General features: G+C 44.4%; 1 protein-coding gene across 1 annotated transcript in view; it reads right to left on the reverse strand.

Annotated features, from left to right (window-relative positions):
- Positions 1-8,227: 8,227 nt before the first annotated feature.
- The window catches only part of TMEM54 (transmembrane protein 54), a 101,665-nt gene continuing 90,751 nt past the window's right edge, over positions 8,228-19,141 (reverse strand). Inside the window, exons 5-6 of the mRNA XM_069223398.1 lie at positions 13,064-13,186; positions 8,228-11,628 (exon numbers count right to left, since the gene is read on the reverse strand). Coding sequence (XP_069079499.1) covers positions 11,536-11,628; positions 13,064-13,186 — 216 coding nt within the window. The 3' untranslated portion in view covers positions 8,228-11,535. The remainder of the gene's footprint in view (positions 11,629-13,063; positions 13,187-19,141) is intronic.

Below are 19,141 nucleotides of genomic sequence, written 5' to 3' on the forward strand. Positions count from 1 at the left end.
GCGCTCTCCTGCTTCCTCCTCAAGCAACACAGTGCAGATTTTTTTGACTTCTACGTTTCCAGGAAGGATGGTAAATCTGTCTCCTAGTGTCCTTCATTTTCTCAATTGTCCTCCTGCACTTCTACCACTGAGACTGGTCATAACGGTGCATATCCACTTCTGTGGAGCTCTCCCATTATATGGCAGCCTCTGCAGCTCCCCTTTTTCCTGCTGTGTCAGCTTTCTTACTTTCCCTATCGGACAGCGGGACATCGCTTGTGACTTAGGCAGAGGCACTTTTACACACACTGTGGACTACAAATGAGCCAAAATCCTTTTTGTCTAAATAGGGTCACGAGAGAAGTTTTTATTTCTATCCTAATCTCTCTAATCAGTTGGTCAGTAGGCTCCTATGGAAAGCCTGGATCTGAAAGTGCGTAGCGGCCCCTCATTTGGCTTTGGTGGAGGCTGGGGAGGTAATGTGCACCAGCATTGTGGTAATGGAGGAGGAACAAAGAAAAGTGCTTGTGCCCCTATCCCTGTTTGTCTGCAGGGGTGCCTTTGAGGAGGGTTTTCCTTGAAAAACAAGCCTTCTCATGTGGATTTGCCAAGATACTCCCAGTGATGAAGACACTTCTGCCTGGCTCCTAGATACTCTTGGAATCTTTGCAGGATTTTCACCTGTGATTCCTCAAATCCCGCTGTTGATGGAACCTTCAGTATTGACGAGGTCTTTGTCATAGACTGGATCTTCAGCACCGGCTTTGGATGTGAGTGGGGATGCCTGGTGTGCTTGGAGCAGGTAGGTCTTGCCATCTGATGGATGTTGATGACCTTAGTAGACTTCAAAGCTTTCTCTTGCTGCCAACTACAGCATGAAGGCTGTGGTAGCCCTGGAGGGGACAGTCTTTTGTGTGTTTGCCCTGGATTGGATGCCTGACGCCCATAGGAGCAGTGCTCTGCCTCAGCACAGAACGTTGTGACCATGGCTTGGTTGTGTGGCTATCAGAGCTGAGAGGCATACTTATGACCCTGGGCATGGTCTTGATTTGAAAGCCGTTTGTATCCATTGTCGGCTCAACGTCTTCATTGTGCTCTGACATACTCAAGGAGACTGTCTTTCGAGTAGGTGTGGCCTTAACTGCCAGGATTCTGGACAGGCCACCTCTTAGCCTACTTTGATGTCGAAGGGATCTTCTCTGAAGATGTCTGGAGTTTTGGAGGAAGGCTGTTGAAGCATCATACTGTAAATCCCAAGCCTTTCCCTTTGGTACCTTAGGATCTTCTTTGAGCTGAAAATGAGGCAGAACTCATAGGTGGCATTGTCCTCGGGAGAAAGCCACAAGTTTCAGACGTCTCGATGCTCCAAATGTAGGTATTTAGCGATGCACTGGGTCAAGTTGGAAGAGTGTCCATCCTGTCATCCCTTGACAGTCTGCATTTTCTGCTATCAAAGGTCAGGAAGGACATGCTGTTAGTTGCATATTGTCCACTAAGGAAGGTATCCCAGCTCATCTTGTCACTCAAAACACTTCTTTGCCTGAAAAAACAGCTTACAAATGTATGAGCACAAAACTAGATGGCAGAATTATGCAGGGCATGTGTATCTATAGCCACACATGTTAAGGACAGAGTATTCTGCTGGTAGGAATAACTTACTCCTTAAGTCCAAAAGTAAGTCACACCATCTCACAGAACAATGTTGGTATTGGGCATCTTATCACCACTGACAGTGATGCTCTGGCTTTCCTGAGAGTGCCTTTTGATGCCCCTCTTTCCATCACAGTTTACTGTTTGATTCCCATACACCCTCTTCTCTATCCTTTCTTTTGCAACAGCCCTCTTCAACATTTTTATTTGCTGTTTTCTCTCTCGCCCCTCCGTAGACTTTACAACATGAGCATTGTTCTACATTCACAAGCTTGGCATACTCCTAAGCTCTGGTGTCTGGCTCCTGATCATTTCTCTCATGATAGTGTTGGAATGCACCAAAATACTACGCCTTCCCAGAAGGAGGCATAGTAAGGAGAAATATCTTTAATTCTACTTGTTACTTCCTCTTTCTCTGTGTGCTGCATCCAGCAGCACACACAGAAGAATAAGCCTTAGGGGATTGTTTTTGTTCAGGAAGGTGCCCCTCCTTACATGAGAGGCACCTTTGCACCGTGGCTCAAGGGTGCCTGGTTGATGCTAGGCTGCCATAATGGTGCCAGCGCAGGGAGAAAGGCAGGAGTCTACTGTATTCTTTGACCTTACCCTGTCAGGCAGTGCAGCAAGGTGACTTGCTGGGGTGCTTGACTTGGCCCTAAAAAGGAACCCCTATGTCCTGTTATTATTTCCACCATGTTTGTGATCACCATAGTGAAGATGCTGTATCTGGGTTTCTGTCCTTGGATTGCAGTAAACCGATGCTCGGAGTGTTGGTCCTGTCTAGTCTAGCAACCACCATATTGGCAAAAATGTACATCTCTTCTGCTGACTAGTTTGGATGTACAGGGAAACAGAGGATTGCAACAAGGAACTAACCATGGCCTCTCACACAACTATCTTGACTCTTTTGCTCAACAGTGCTGATTCAGAATCCCACAGTGCCTCTTGAAGGGTTAAGCATCAATCTTGTTGAAAGCTACTGGAAAGGGGGTTGAGAGATAGCTTCGAGAGTCTTTGATCTACATCTGTTGGTGAATGGAAGAATTTATGTTTTGCAGAATATTTAAAGAACATATTAAATCTCTGGTTCCACTATTCAGCCTGGGATTTCCTCGATGACAACGTGGCCACTATTGGAGTGTTTGATGAGATGATTCTAGGATGTTTTCACTGGGATAACAGAATGGTCTTGTGGTTAGAGCTGGCAGGACAAACTCTAGGTACCTTGAACTTGCAGAATTTTATTGGTGGGGAAGCAGATCAAGGACCGGTCTCCACAAGAGACCGTAGGAACACTTTTCTTTTCCAATATTTGGGGCACATATTGTTTGGTTCGCTTACAGCTTTAATTGATTGTAGCTATGGTAGTGCTGCACATAAATCACTTGGAACAGGGAGCAGGATAAGGACTGAAATGTGACAAGACATTAATTTACAATAAGAAGGCGTACCAGATGGGCAATGCCACTGCAATGTATTGCATTCAGAAACAGGGTAGACAAAACACTGTTCTTAGACATGTACCAGGAAACAATGTGTCTGTGGGTAACACAGAAGAAGTTGTGATGTTCAGCAAAACCATTGTCTTCTTCCAGCAGAAAAAAATATTTTGGATAGCCCCAGAAGTTTCACCAAGTGAGACTAGAAAAGGCTTCAATAGACTGCATCCTCAAGTGGTAAGTTACTCGTGCAGTAGATTTAGTAAAGAAAAAGCCAAAACCTTGCCACCAGATAACACCCAAAAGTGCTTGCTGGGGTCTCTTATGGGCCACAGACCGGGAATATATGCATGTGCTTTCCACCACTGCCTCTGACTCCACAGGTTATACCTTACATGATCACTAAGATGACCATTGCTCTACAATGGAGAAAACAGACTTGTGTTTTACAATTGTGAGGATTGTTGTGTATTATATGACCTTATTGTGTAATACAAATGTCTTGGGTCCAGTCAGGCTCGTTTTCAGAACCTTAAGTTCAACCCTGGGTAGCTGAGGCTACGAGCAGCAAGGCTGAAACAAAGAAACTAGTGTATAGCATTTAGAAACACCAAAGAACAAAATAAGAAAGTCCCATACCATGAAAGAAATCCGACACCAATTTATAAAAATAGATTAGATTTTTATGATTTTTTAGACGCCAAAATGAGTCAAAACTACCATGGGGTACCTGAGATATAGAATTTTAAGTAAAACGTAAATTTCAGCTTTTTAGTCCAAAGTGCAAACAAGCATTGGTAACCATAAAGTTTAGAAACTTGAAATGTTTGGAAGAATTGTGTGTGGCTATTCCGGCTCGAGTGGGGCGGCTAATTCTGGAAAGGAGAACGCAAGGGAGAGGGGGCCACTAAGGAGTACTTGGACAGTTATGTTGTCACCAAAGCAGTGTCAAGTCCAGTTCCACACTTTATATCAAGACCACAATATATTTCAATGTGGTCCTGATGTTGGAGATGCAGGATGCTGAAAGATGCATTGGGTCCCATGCGGTCAACGGGGGTATAGTTGTAGTTATTCCTTAGCCCATGGGTAAGATGGGGTGACTTTTGCAAAACACAGGGGTTGGTGTCTCTCAAAGTCCTCCTTGAGACAGTAGGACCGCTGCGGCTGGGCTACCGATCTCGGTTCACAGCGGTCCAACGGTATCCTTTGGTGAAGGGTGGTGCCCCTCTTTGGTGACCAAGCTGGACTCAGACAACACGCCCCGGTCCAGCAGACTCTGGTGCAACTTTTGGCTGTTAAGAACAGGTCTTTTCTGTTGTCCAGTGGCGATTCAAAGAATGGATCTACTGACTTGCCGGAATCGGCCACTTCAGCTTTGATTGTGCTGGTACAGGTACAAGGAGGGTCAGCTGACTGACCCTTGGAGTCCCTTCTTTGGTCTGGAGCTTGGGAGCGACTTTTCCATGAGACAGGAGCCACAGGCACAGTTCTCTCTTTGCTAGTCCAAGTTGCGGTAGGTGCAGTCCAGCCTCTCTTGCCAGGTCCATGTGTTGGCAGGGCAGTCCTTTCTCCAGTTTAGTCGTGATCTGAGGTTAAGGGTGCCATATTTATTCCCATAAAGTGCATGGGGGTGGGTTGATGTGGTCACTAGCCAATGGGCTACCAGAAACCCTCCCGCCCTCTAACAACTTCCAGCTATGTGTGGCATCTATCAATCCCAGAGTGCACTGCCCACTCTCAAGATGCCTGAACCATTTCTTGGATGTTAGGAGTTTGGTAGCCCACCCAAGAGGTGTAGCTACCTATGGGCTACACGCCCATGGAAAAAACGGTTTGGCCACTGGTTACTGCTCTCTGTTCCTGCTGCCAGCTTGTCTACCGGACCAAAGGGGCATCCCTACATGAGTGTGATCGCCATAGGCCCTCCAGATGAGGCTTCCCCCTTTGAAGCTTGCCTTTTGGGCCAACACCCTGGGTGGCTTCCTGCAAGGGGGACGAAACACCTCAGTCTGTAGTGGGCCTCTATAGTTACTGAACATGGGAGTAATTGACACTACTCTGCAGGAGGCTGTCTGGTAACCAGCAAATGTGCAAGGCCACTGGAGAAAATGGACAACTGCGTAGCAAATTCTAAAAGTTGCCCTTTCTTAAAAGTGACATTATATTTGACTTGGGCATCAAGTCAAGTTTAATGCCACTATTAATTTGATACCTTGAAGTACCCGTTTTAGTAGTCTTATTCAGAATTTACCAGATAGAGGTATTCAGCCAGTAACTCAATGTTAACTACTGGGACTATTTACTTTTCCACAACAAGAATGACAATTTGGAAGTTTTGCTGTAAGGACGTATTGAAAGTATATATCCTACTTATTAATATACAGCTCTCTGCCTAAGGGCTCTGTAGGCTTTCCTTATTGGAGATTTAATATATAGTTAAGGGAAGTTGAGACTTTGCATTTTGTTTAAACGGCAAAGTCGAATTATCAGTTTTAAAACTGCTCTTCTGGGCTGCAGTGGCAGGCTATGAACCACTTTGTCACTGTCAGTGCTGCAGCCCCGGGTGGACACTCACTTCCATGCCCAGGGTACCGTATACTAGGGACTTATAAGTAAGCTTCTGCAAATTGAGGATGGCCAATTCCACATACATTTTGAAATGGGTTAGTGCACTGAGGTCCAGTTAGTAGGCCTCATTGCAATCAGTCTAAAAAACAGCAGCACCATGCAAAAAAGACATTTCCTTACAATAACTCATTCAGGGGTCAGTGTAGCTTGAGCATTAAGATAGCATTTTCAAGGCCCCTTTCTCCAGAACAACTCTTCTGAACTGAGAGACACTTACCTGGGCAATGTAACTCCTAAACGAATCAAGATTGTAGGAATTTTAGCTCTAAAATGCACAGAAATACTTTGCCAGGTTAACTTACCTGCTTGGGGTGGCGCACACAAGGCTTGTGTGCCCATCTACTAAGAGCCACTGGGAGCTCTATGCACGTGCAGGAAAATACACAAAACATTGCGTTTATGCGCGTGCCAGTAGTTCATATCTTTCTTTAAGGCCTAACTGCAATTTCTTTCGAAAACAGTTGGCTCCATTTATGACTTCCTTTCAAATTATGCACTGAAAACGCACTTTTCCTGAACGATTCAACTAGTGTGGTAATGACTCGAGTTCGAAGAATTGGTAAGTCACAAGCTTCGTCGGTGAATGCACAATTCACAGTGTGCAATGGAAGTTAAGTAGAGCAAAGTCCAAATCCACCATTTTGCCAAAGGTTATTTGTAATCATATCAACTATTGATTTACTCGCTTTTGTCCTCCAACACCAGCTGAATAGTTTACCCACAGTGGGGAGGTTGGTGGGGGAGTGAACGAAGATAATGCAGAGGGCATGTTTTACAAGAGAACACTGCTGTAGAAGCGCCGATAGTAATTAGCCAGTATAATATATTTAAACCTGCAAGGTGTTCATTTCTGTCTGCCATTACAGTCTGGACACTGATGCAAGATGAGGTTCAAGTGGACCAAGTCGAAAACCTATCGCCACAAGTGGTTGCCGCTTGCCACTCCTTGAAGAGCCAAGAATGAATGTCGCAAAAGGACAAGTAATACAGCTCTAGCAATGGTTCTGCAGCTTGATTTGCATTATAGATTTACAAAAACGCCCGAATCAACCACTCCACCTAGGAAAGGTTGACCTAGTTATAGGTGAGTGTTTGTCCAAAAAAAAATCGGAAGATTTCTATCAACGTTGTAAAGGGTGTGGTTACAGGTACACATTCGGGACGATTCTCGCAGGTGCTTATTAAACCTTTAAAAGCTATTCCAAAATGAAGCCGCTAGATGGCGGAGGGAGGGCGGAGGTGACTGCAAAACAAGCAAATCTATGACAAATATTAAGTCGCGCGTTTAGTGGAGCACGTAGGTGCAGCTTTCCCAGCTGTCAGCCTCTGTCCCAACCGTACGTATGTTTCTTCCCCTTTGGTTGGCGCTTTTCCGCTACCTTCTTTCCGTATCCATTGCATCTCTGCTGCCACACCCCTGTCCACGCTGTGAAGGTTGCAGTGAAGTCATCCATTTCCCAGGGCAGTGTCGGGAACGGAACCCATTTTATGAGAATCTCCTAAACCGGTTGGATGACTTTTTCCACTGTGGAGTCTCTAGACCTGTTTGCCTGGAAGAACATCCTGGCACAGAAGCCAAGGCGTGGCCCGAGCCGCGGTGCAGCAGACGGCGAGAGCACGTGAAGAGCTCGCTGTGCGGCGAAGCAGTTTTTCAGACGCCCTGCGCCCCAGGCGCTTAATGGGCTGCGGCGACACAACTATCTGCCACCTGACTGATTATATACTGGTCATCCCTCAGAAGATGTTTAATCAAGGCAGGCGTGTGTATGCGCGCGCAGATGAAAAAAAAATATATATATATATATATATTCACTTTCATATTTTTTTTCTCTGTTAATTGTTAAAGCCTTTAACTTGAAACCACTACTTTACAAATAAACCGCAGTGGTCAAACTGTTTCACTGCACTCTGGCCTGGAGGGCGATCCGCAGTGAAGTGGCAGGAAGGGGCACGCGTTCTAAGGGTATTCGAGAGATAGAATGACCTCCTAGTGCCTATGAAAGTTTAGCGGGGGGCTCGTCTTTCTGGGGCCGCTCAAAGGTTGTTATGCTTAAAAAGTCAGTCGTACTTCCAGCTTATTACTTTGGGCAGGTTTGGAGCACAGTTCGTCACGTTTCAAGCTCACTTCTCCGGCAAGGCCAGTGCAGTACAGCTGGTGCCTCTGAAAATTTACTGTGGATGGGAAAGAATCTGCTAGTTTTAAAATGTAAAATGCCCAGCCCTACCCGCTTTGCCGGACTCTAGCTAGTCTCCCCATTCTAGCAGTGCCCTAGTTCTAGAAATTCGCGTTTACTATTAAATTATCTCGTATTAAAAAATCTGTTTTATAGAGAAAAAAAAATCTTATAATATGGCATAAGTAAGAGAAGACGAATCATATGAAAAATGGTACACGTCCAAATGAAATAAATACTAGTTTTAACATTGCCCATTAAGTTATCACTGGGCCACCCTCATAATTCATAGTGTTCGACACTGTGACAATCTGGTTTTATCCTCCACTGGAATCAGAGGTACAGCAAAGTACACACAGGATTATTTGCTTTATTTACATTATTTTATTGTCAGTACACCTCAGTGGGTATGGTGCCCTAGCAGCTGATACCATAGCAAGCAACTTCATAGCAGTATGTATTTTGGGGGAAGGTTGTTGGGGGGGGGAGGCTGAGGCGGTGGCGGTGGCGGAAAGGCAAAGACCAGCCCCAACAATCTACTTCCTTGTCTGCACTCGGGAGACACCAACACAGGCCAGGCTGGACCCCTCTTCATATGAACCACTTTCGTAATAAAGTTACAGATTGTTCCATGTGTACAACGTCACCAGTGTCCTTTGTGGCCAACGCCCCCATATAAAAGCATGCCCCAAGCTCTGCATTCTAGTGGGGGAGGTAACAGTGTTGCACTGTGAAACCGACCCCTAAGAACAGGAACCAAACCCCCAAGATCCCCTCAAGTGACACAAGCAGAATATAAGCAGCCTACGCTGGAGGTTGTCCTCTCACCTCATACCAACTGCAATCCCCTGCTCTAGGAACAACCCACGATGTATAAAAAAAAAACCTATACCGATTGTCTTACCTCAAGGGAGCTGCGCAAATGGCAATTCACATACAATGTGGCCACATCCAACTGGATGTTATCACCAGAAAAACTCACCCCAGGCCTACAACAATAGTTTCAGTCAAATCTCGACACCTGCAGTTGTCATAATGGCAGTGGTGCAACAGGCCAAGCTACACAATACATTATGAACACCAGTGCATAGATTGAATACTCAGTGGTATTAAAACAACCACTATACAAGCTAGAGTCCAAGGAAAGGAGACTACCATATTTTACATCACAAATTCTGCAGCAGTCTTAAGACACAAGCTGGGATACACTGCGAAACAACATGCTCGTGTTACAAATAAAATAAACCACCATTTCCAAATACTCCATCAGCTAACATCCCTTTCCCCTCCCAAGGACGTCCCTGAGATTTCGAATTCCTTCAATGACAAAATACTGAACTGCTACCTGGAGGAAAACAATGCACACAATAAATAGTCTTTCAATACCCAACAAGACTCACAAACAACCATTCCAATCTCAGCACAGCAGCCAACTCCACTTCAAACTACGTCCTGTCTAATCCGAATTCACTCTGCATGCATTCTCATTCATTCATTCATTTTTATTTTCTCTCTCTCTGTCTCTCTCTCGACCTTATGTTTAAAAGATAGTGGTGAAATCCATTGTCCTGTGCACGAGGCTTCACACCACAATAACTACAAACAGCAATTACTTGCTACCACCCAACAGCCAATATGCAGATCCTTGCCAAGATCCTAAAAAAAAAAAAAAAAAAGATGTTGGTCTAACTGAAATAAACACAGAATATTTGAGTGTGGAGTCTCATCCGATCAGAATCCTACCAAGACATGGCTCTAAAAGTGCACTTCAGCACGACTGTTAAAAAGCGGTGGAAAATTAATATAGTTTATGAGCCTCATCCTTGGCAAAAGGGAACCTTTTAGTGCAGGAGATTTTTCAATAATAACTACCAATGCCTGCAGTGGGGTGGCCATCTCCAATCTGGCCAAAACTGATGTATGTCACCCATGGACATAGGGAGGCAGATAAAGTGCGGCAGCACCAGTATGATTCGACCTCGTGGCATACCTTCGCCCACCTGAACCTTCACGGGCAACAGCTTCTGCAGTACATCTCAATAGCACGCGATATTGGGTCTGGGTGCCCCTTCAAGGACAGTCTCCTGATTGACGCAGTACCCAGATCATCACGTTCATAATCCATGACAACCTATCCTGGCTTCCTCTGAGGGAAGCATCATCATGTAAGTTGTTCTACTGATCCTCATTCACCCACCACCTCCCCCAGAAATCTTCCAACAGCAAAACGCATCAATTCAACTGATCAGAAAAAACAGCAAATGCACCCTTCCCCACACTTGGTTGATCCCATAGGTTTCTACAGTATGATGATGAAAAATGCAGACCCCTTACTATCGCCATCATAAAATTCATGTGCACAACATGCCTCATGTACGTACATACATACTGCTGCCTTTTTAGAGGATCAAGAATTGACTATCAGTAGGTGGCCACTTCTCGTATAAACGGCGTGTCTCATTAAAGTATAGACATTTTCATTTGTATACACCCCAAATCTTTTTCAGTTTAGGAAATGGTTTTACCTCCAGCTAATAACTTTAAGAGTTTCCGACGTCAGACACTGTTTGGACATATGCGCTAGCGCAATCCAACATTGCCTGGCAGCACAAATGATATCATTTAAAGTGGGTGCTTTAAACACACAAAGCATGGAGCCTGTTGCCTGGCCAGGTTGTGGAGATTGGTGGAGCAGAAATTCCAGTCCTGGGTCAGTAGCTGACTGTTGGAGAGAGGCACCCACTGAAGGGCCACACTGGGAAGCTGGCTGTAGATTCAGCATGCGCAGTGGAGAGCTGGTAGAAATGTCTGAGTCCATGGTGAAGAAATGCCTGTATGGTCAGAGTCGGGCGGTGCAGAGCTGGTTGTATGGTCTGGATCCAGGGGTGCGGAGGTGGCTGCAGGGTGAGAGCACTGTGAAGAAATTCCTGCAGAGTGAGATTCCAGGAAGTAGAGAAGACTTCAGGGTGGGAGTTCAAAGAGATGGGATGTCTGCAGGTGGGAGTCCAAGGAGGTGGGATGCCTGCAGGGTGGGAGTCCACAGAGATGGGAAGGCTGCAGGGTGGGAGTCCAGGCGGAGGAGAGACTGCTCAAGCGCAAAAAGGCCCAATTGAAAAGATGCATGTAGGGTCACAGTCAAGAAGTTAGGCACTGACTCTTGTGAGAGTCGAAGGTGAGGAGTTGGCTACACGGCCAAAGTCGGAGGTGGGAAGCTGGCTTCACTGCCACGGTGAGCAGCCAGCTGCAGGGTCATAGTCCAGGGTGAGGAGTTGGTAGCAAGGGCGGACCCCTAGGTGATGACTTCCTGCAAGGTCAGACTTCATAGTAAAAGGCTGGTTGCGAAGTCAAGTCTCCTGAAGCAGTTGGCTGGCTGCGAGCACCAATTTTATGAAGAGACACTTTTAGCAAGATCAGAGTTCAGTGGGGCACTTAGTGCAGGATTAAGCTCCAAGCAAGGCACTTAATGCTGGTTCAGTTCAGAGTCCAGCAGGCATTCGTTTCATGTGCAAAGGAGCTCTTTCGTGGCAGATCTTCACAAGACCTGCAATAGCCGCTCTTTAGATGATTCTAAAGTGGATGCTCCTCACAGAACTATTGTAGTATCTGCTCCCGGCCAGAAGCACTGGTGGTTGCTCCTCAAGCGTTCCTGAAGCAGCTGCACCTCATAAGCACGAGTCCTCTTCAGAGCGTCTGCTTCTCACCTGGACTGGGGCGTTGAGGGCTTGGGCCTCTTCTGATGGCAGCTGCCACTTGACCTGTAACAGATATAGGATGAATTAGTGTAAAAAGGACATTCCATTGTCACACGGGCAATGTGAAGGAGGGCAGTGCTATTTTGCCAAGTCGGCCAACCGTGAGAGGTCAATGCTGCTTTTCTTCCAAGCTTCCCACACATACACAGTAAGGGAGAAATGCTACACGGTCAAGAACCCAAATCTACCAAGGAATCACAGCTACTGTGCCAATAATTCAAGCCATACAGGGTGGATACTTCTATAGTACCAAAGTGACTGTCTAAACCAGAGACAATCCATGCCAGTTTTCTCTGGAAGACATTTACCTAGCTCAGGGTTACAGCCATGGAGCCTAGACCTTCACTTTTGCTCTAGTACAAAGCGATAGGTATAAAGCAAACAATAAAATGACCCTGGGCAAAAACAAACTGTGTAAGCAACAAACACATATACAAAAATATTGTATTTATTAGATATAAACATATGTAGAGGAAAATATAATAATATACACATTATGATTCATATCATAAACAAAACACACAAACTCCAAGTTAATACATCAAATGAAAATAATAATAAGTATGACATGTCATTAGCATTTTGTTTTAATCACACATCATCGGATAAAAGATCCATATAGATAGACAGATATAATAACAAATCCCCAAATCCATCTGGCAAAAAATTCACCTATTTTGCTTGTCGGGATGAGATATTTTAACAAATATATATGGACAGGATATTTTGATTAAATATATATGGATCTAATATATAATATCAAATGACGTGTGATGGAAAATGCCAACGACATCTGTATTTATTTATATTGAATTTGATGTATTGACTTAGTTTGCGTGCCTTTTTGTTTTTGCTGTGCATCATAATTTGTATAATACCTTTTGGCCCATATTTATACTTTTTTAGCGCTGCATTTGCATCATTTGCTGACGCAAAAGCGGCGCAAACTTACAAAATATAAATTGTATTTTGTAAGTTTGTGCCACTTTTGCACAAAACAAAAATAACAAATGTGGCACTAAAAAAGTATAAATATGGGCCTTTGTGTCTACAGGTGTTTATATCTCATAACAAATAAATGTTTGTTTGTAGTGTAGAAGGTCTTTGCACAGTTGGCACTTCAAGTGATTTTGCCCTGGGGAATTTTATTGTTGGTTTGTTTGGTTCTTGTGTCTGTGTCACCTTGGTTCCTAAAGAGTCTATCTCTCTGTCGCTGTCTCTCGTGGTCTCTCTCTCTCGTTTCTGATGTCAGAGTGGGTATATCAGAGTCAGTATACTTGCACAACCCAGTCAGAATGTCCATGTAAAAGTCACAACCAAAACTACACAGTTATGCTGATTTTACAGTCAGTTGCTGGTGAGGTACAATGTGTATTGCTGAGCAGGAAGGGGTGCTTTAAAGAAGACATTAGGTGGGTGAGACCAGACCATACCATACCTTAGTCTTTGAGCAGATTTTCACTTCTAAGAGTTGGAGGATATGCAGGAACAACCGGATGCTGAAAATGACCTCAATTATATCCAGAAAGATGGAGATTGCCCAAAGACACAAGGAGGTGCTCTGTGAAGGAGAGACAGCAGAATTAAGCAATCGCTCTGTGAAGACCACAGGTCAGAGTGAAATAAATTATTTATACTTTTTGGTGCAAAACTGCACTAACGTAGTTTTGCACCAAAAAGTTTTGCACCAGCTTGCATAATTTTTTAGCACCAGCTGGGCACCATATTTATGGAATGGTGCAAAGGGTAGGCTAGCGTAAAAAAAAATGACGTTAGGCAGGTTAGAGTCAAAATAAATTACTCTAACCAGATTAGCATAATTTTTTGACGCTAAGGGGCATATTTATACTCTGTTTGCACTGAATTAGCGTCATTTTTTAAAACTCTAATTTGGTGCAAAACTAACTGAATATTTATACTTTGATGCTAGACCCGTCTAGGACCAAATTTATGGAGTTAGTCATTTTTTGGAAGTGGAAACCTACCTTGCCTTAATGAGATGCAAGGTAGGCGTTCCCGTGCAAAAAAATGACTATGGCCTTAATGTCATATTTATACTCCCATGCAAAAATGGTGCAAGGGAGGGAGGAGGGGGTCAAAAAAATGATGCAAAGCTTGCTTTGCCCCATTTTTTAAAGCTTGGGTCAGGGCAGGCGTTAGGGGACCTGTGGGCCTATTTCCATGGTGGAGCACCATGAAATAAGCCCACAGGTGCCCTCCCCAGGCCCCAGGGGCACCCCCACTCACACAAGAGGGACTGCGGAGGATGGGGGACCCCATCTCAGGTAAGTACAGGTAAGATTGCATTTTATTTTTGCGAGTGCCATGGGGGCCCTGAAATGGGCCCCCATACATGGCACACGGTGCAATGGCAATGCCCAGGGGACCCTTGTCCTCTGTGCTGGCCATTGGGGTGGTGGGCATGACTCCTGCCTTTTATAAGGCAGGAGTCATTTGGCATGGTAGGTTTAGCACCATAAAATTACGCTAATCTGGTTAGAGTCATTTTTTTTACTCTAACCTGCCTAAAGTCATTTTTTGGTGCTAAACCCTCTTCTTCTATACCGCCAGCCCCACCCGACTAAAGTAATTTTTTTTTTTTTTTACTCTAGCCTACCCTTTGCACCGGATTGCACCATTCCATAAATATGGTGCCCGGCTGGTGCACAGAAATGATGCAAGCCGGTGCTAAACTTTTTGGTGCAAAACTGAGTTTGTGCAGTTTTGCAGCAAAAAGTATAAATAAGGGCCAATATTTTGTAAGTTTGAGCCACTTTTGCGTCAAAAAAATGACATTAATGTGGCGCAAAAAAAATATAAATCAGGGCCTTGGTGCTAGACGGGTCTAGCACCAAAGTATAAATATGGAATTCGTTTTGCACCGAATTAGAGTAAAGAAATGACACTAATTCAGTGCAAACACAGTATAAATATGCCCCAGAGTATAAATATGCCCCTAAATATGGAGATAAAGCCATAGAGTCATTTTTTGCACAGGAACGCCTACCTTGCATCTCATTAAGGCAAAGTAGGTCTCCACTTCCAAAAAATGACTTTAACTCCATAAATTTGGCGCTAGACGAGTTTAGCACCAAAGTATAAATATGGAGTTAATTTTGCACCAAATTAGAGTAAAGAAAATGACACTATTTCAGTGCAAACAGAGTATAAATATGCCGCTTAGTGTGGAAGAGACCTTACGCGAACCACCACTTTGGTGACCATTCCATTCTATCCAGATACATTCTAAAGGTATGTCAGGAACTGTCCTGTGCCTGAGGGACAGGCTCACGCAGAAATTCAGGCCAATCCCATGGACAGAAAACAGACAGTTCTCATATTGAATAGTTTACAGCTTGCCTGTGTTGACACAGTGACTAAGCAAATGACCCCTGCATTGGCATTGGATGTTCACAGACCCGACAGTGGCCTTCCTTTTGCTCAGCCGAGGCTGGATATGCTGTTTGCTGCCGTGATGTGTGCTGCATCCTCGGGCAATCAGCTGACGAAGAATAAATTGCGGACAATCAGAACAATGTCCTTCGTACTGTCTTATTTTGAACTGGCTTCAAAGCCCCTGAGCGCCTATGGATGCATACACTGTAGAAATAGCAGAAGAGATTCTCCAAGAAGGCAGTAGATGAGCTAATCAAATGGCTGCCCGGGAATTCTCAACCGGGTATAAGAAGTAACACTTATTAACCCTCACTAATGAACAGACAACATCTATCCCATGAGTGGAGAATTTGGCTCCCGTTTGACTTTCTTCACTGTGGATGACCCAAATCCAGGCCCACTCAACATTTTTGATCTTCACTAGCTCAAACTGTCTTTCCTTCTGCTCTTTAGCAGGGTGATAGTTCAGTGGCACCCTCCCTGTGCCCAGGGTATTCAAGAGTACCTTTTCCTCAATGACTGCTGAGTGAGGAGCATCTCCACCCAGAAGACCCCCAACCTTCCTCATTCAGGCCGTATCTTCTGCCAGATGCAGACGTGTGTGGCAATATGTAGTCTTTCCTGAGCCCAACCCAGCGCCTGTCTTTCATTAAGGATGTTCTCAACCAGGACACGGGCTGGTTTTCCTACCACTAGATTATATTGTAGCATTTTAACAGGCTACAATGTATTTTCAGTCAAAGTACCAGCACAGCTTGGTGGTTGCAGAGAGCATCTGCGCGTATAGCATCCAGAGATCAGGTGTTTCTTGGCATAGCCCAGAATGCATATACAACTAGTTTTTACAGTGGCAGCAGGATTCAGTCTGCTTAGGTTCTCATTTTCAAGTGTGAAAATAAAGCCTCTGTTGGGTTTCGGAGTGCCCCAAGTCTCCTAGATGTAACTCAGTTTCACTATTTGGACCTAAGTGCATACTCTGGATAACAACCAGGGAATCGCTTCTGCGCCCCTGAAAGTAAACAATGTCTGCAGTCCCTTCCATATGAGAGTCTCAAGCTAAACTTGACCTTTTTTGTTTCTAGAGATTATCAGCCCTCATTTCTGGAATGAGAGTATTTATACTTACACACAATAGTTTTATATCATCTCGGAGTCCTACCCTCTTTAATATCTATGTAGCTCCTTTGCCCGGTTGCTTGGTCTTTCAGTCTGGTGATGATGTCATATGCTGATGACACCTAATTGGTGATATTGATTGAACAAAACATGGAAGTATCGAGCGAACGGCGACCGCCTACATCCTGTGGTAGCTTGGACGAAGCAGAACTGTTCAACTTTACGTGGGGAAAACTAAAATTACATTATTTGGCAGCAGTACTCAGATCTAATCTGATGACTGCTGTCCTACAGAACTGGGCACTCTCCCTGGCCACAAACATGAGTAATAATTTTGTCATTCTACTGGTTGACAAGCTTAACACGGCAAAAGTCAAGTCAAGTTACTGTTGTTCGCAGGACTTGCTTTGGAATATTTCGCTTGCTTAAAAAGGTCGTCTTCTGGCTCCCTCCGAACTGTAGAAAGACTATTATTTAGGGTTTTCTATACAGCTGCCTTAACTATGGCAATACCCCTCTAGCTACAGCAAATGAGCCCCCTATGCTGTGCCTGCAAGAAGTCCAGAACATAGCTGCCTGTTCTGTCTGCCATCTTCCACATGGAACCTCGACAGGCCCTGTTCCGAGAGCGCTACCTGTCAGGAATTCTAGACTTTCATACTCCTTTGCCATGCCCAGAGAGCCTGGTACGATGAAAGTCCAGTACACTTTCTATCAAGAATTAGGTTTTACCAGCCAATCAGGAAACATAGATCGTCTGACACTGCACTAGCCACTCCCCGACCCATACTGACTACTCGAAATGGAGGACCATTTCCTCAACATTGGAGTACACTGCATTTCATAGTCATTCCTGTCACAGTTTTACTGTTTTTAAAAAGTTGTTAAAAACATGTTTATTTTAGCCATTTGCACCCTTATTTGATTTGCCTGCTACTCACCACTCTCTGTATTAGGTTTTTAGTGCTGGGGTAATCGTGTTGGAGTGAGTTGTCCGACGTATATCAAATGCTGATAACATCAAGAAAACTTAAAGTCGGAACCTTTTCCCAGCAGTTTAACTCCTACTCGAGGCTGTAGTTATGCACTATTTTGCTCTTATTTTGTCAAAGGATTTGCTAAAACCATTCCCCTTCTTCCTTCCCAAGCAATTCTTCAGGTCAAAACTGTCTATATTCTTCTTCTCATGTCACTCTTTACTGTTCTATCCTTTTTGGTGTTCCGATTCGTATTTCCTTTCTATTGCATCTAAATGCTTGTATGCACTTGCTCATATGCATCGCTCTGACTTACTTATCCCGAACCAACCTTACTACAGCAGGGCGGGGCGGAACTCTCCTTCAGTTTACATTTTTCTCCCACCCACCTTGACATTTACAAAAGTACTCAAAGTTCATTTGTCACAAATGCTTGAGCTCAATGTGCTAGCTCGCTCTGACTTTGCAAGGCAACAGTAAATACATGTTTTTTTTAATCACCATAACTTAATTATACAGAAGATCTTGAAAAAAACCTGTAACACAATGGTCATGGTATAAAAAAGCTTAAATGGTCTATTGACTATTCCTGTGATTGCGGGTCAGGGAGGGGAGCTCAGTTGGAGGCAGCGGCAATCAATCATTTACCTGTTTGCCTTCAATTACAATGTGAAGTTAGGTCTTTTAGCCTCCTGCGTGGCCCAGGCCCTCTTTCACACATGGGCACGTTTTCACTAGGTACAAAATAGTTTTCTAGCCAAATGGATGGCGTAGATGATGGCGCTTCGTGGATGCACCTCATTCAGAGGAACTGCCTCTGTAGGGTTCCTCTCATTACACACTTGCCGTCTGTCACAGCTCAGCTTCCCTGGAGCCAGAGGACTTGGTTTATGCAGCGGTCAATAGGAAACCTGGACATCATGCAACTGACCAGGAGCCACTCTATCTGCATACAATACAGGCGTACATTAGGCTTTGCCAAAGGAGGTCAGGCTCTCATCTTGTTCCTCTCGTTTTGATGCGTTAATGATTTACATACATTTAGGCTCAACCTGGCTGAGACAGAGACAGGAAAACCTTGATAAAAGTTGTCTTATTGTGAAGAATGTTTTGTCAACTGTCAATTTCATGTTTGGGACTTGAAGTTGCATCCTTTATAGTTGGCATAGCGGATAGCATGGGCATGGAACGTGGTATTCTGACCTTTGCTGAGAGGGCCAGTGGGTTCCAGGCTTGCGCTACAAGGGAGCACTATATGGTGCTCCATGCACATACAATTTTATTACAGATTCATCCATTATGCCTCATAAAGGCTCTTTCTACTTTAATTACCTCTTTCCGTAATTGTTCCTCTGAGGCATTACTTTGATGGATTCCTTAATTACTTTTGGGATTTACCTAGGCTATTCATTTCTCCGTCAGACAAAAAAACACCTGGCGGTTCTTCACAGATATGCAGGCTTCCAGTACACTCCGAGTGTCATCAAGCACTTAAGAATGCTCTGCAAACTCGGGGATCCTCTTCATGAGGTAACCTCGCAGGAAGAGCTGTGTTCTTTCATAGCAACGTGGTAACAAGGGTACTTGTGGAGTTGGAACTTGGTTACTGAACACAAATGTAGGCTGCCAACACATGGTGGAGTTTTTCCAGTACAGGAGCTAATGTCCAAGTCTATTTGCCAACAGGAAATTGCATTTTGTTTGCATTCTTCCATCCCCCCCCCCCACAAACTCCAAAAAGTATTTTCAGATTTCAAGTTATCAGAGAAAGTAGAGTTAACATACATGATGCTCATGCCATTGCGCTTGCATTGGTAGTTCTTCACCAAATTTTCCCCAAACTAAATCACTCTTCATCCAGCTCTCTGCCTTACCAGCAAGGTCTGAATGTAGACTAGAGAAAAGGACCGACATGGCAGTAAGTCCTGACGTCTATGTAAGTTCACTGGCCTCCCTACTGTGCAAAAAAATGTGCAGTCCCTTGGCCTTCTTGTAAGTCACCCCATGGCTCCAGAGCAGAACAGGAC

The sequence above is a fragment of the Pleurodeles waltl genome, chromosome 3_1 (assembly GCF_031143425.1).
Source record: "Pleurodeles waltl isolate 20211129_DDA chromosome 3_1, aPleWal1.hap1.20221129, whole genome shotgun sequence".
NCBI lineage: Eukaryota > Metazoa > Chordata > Amphibia > Caudata > Salamandridae > Pleurodeles > Pleurodeles waltl.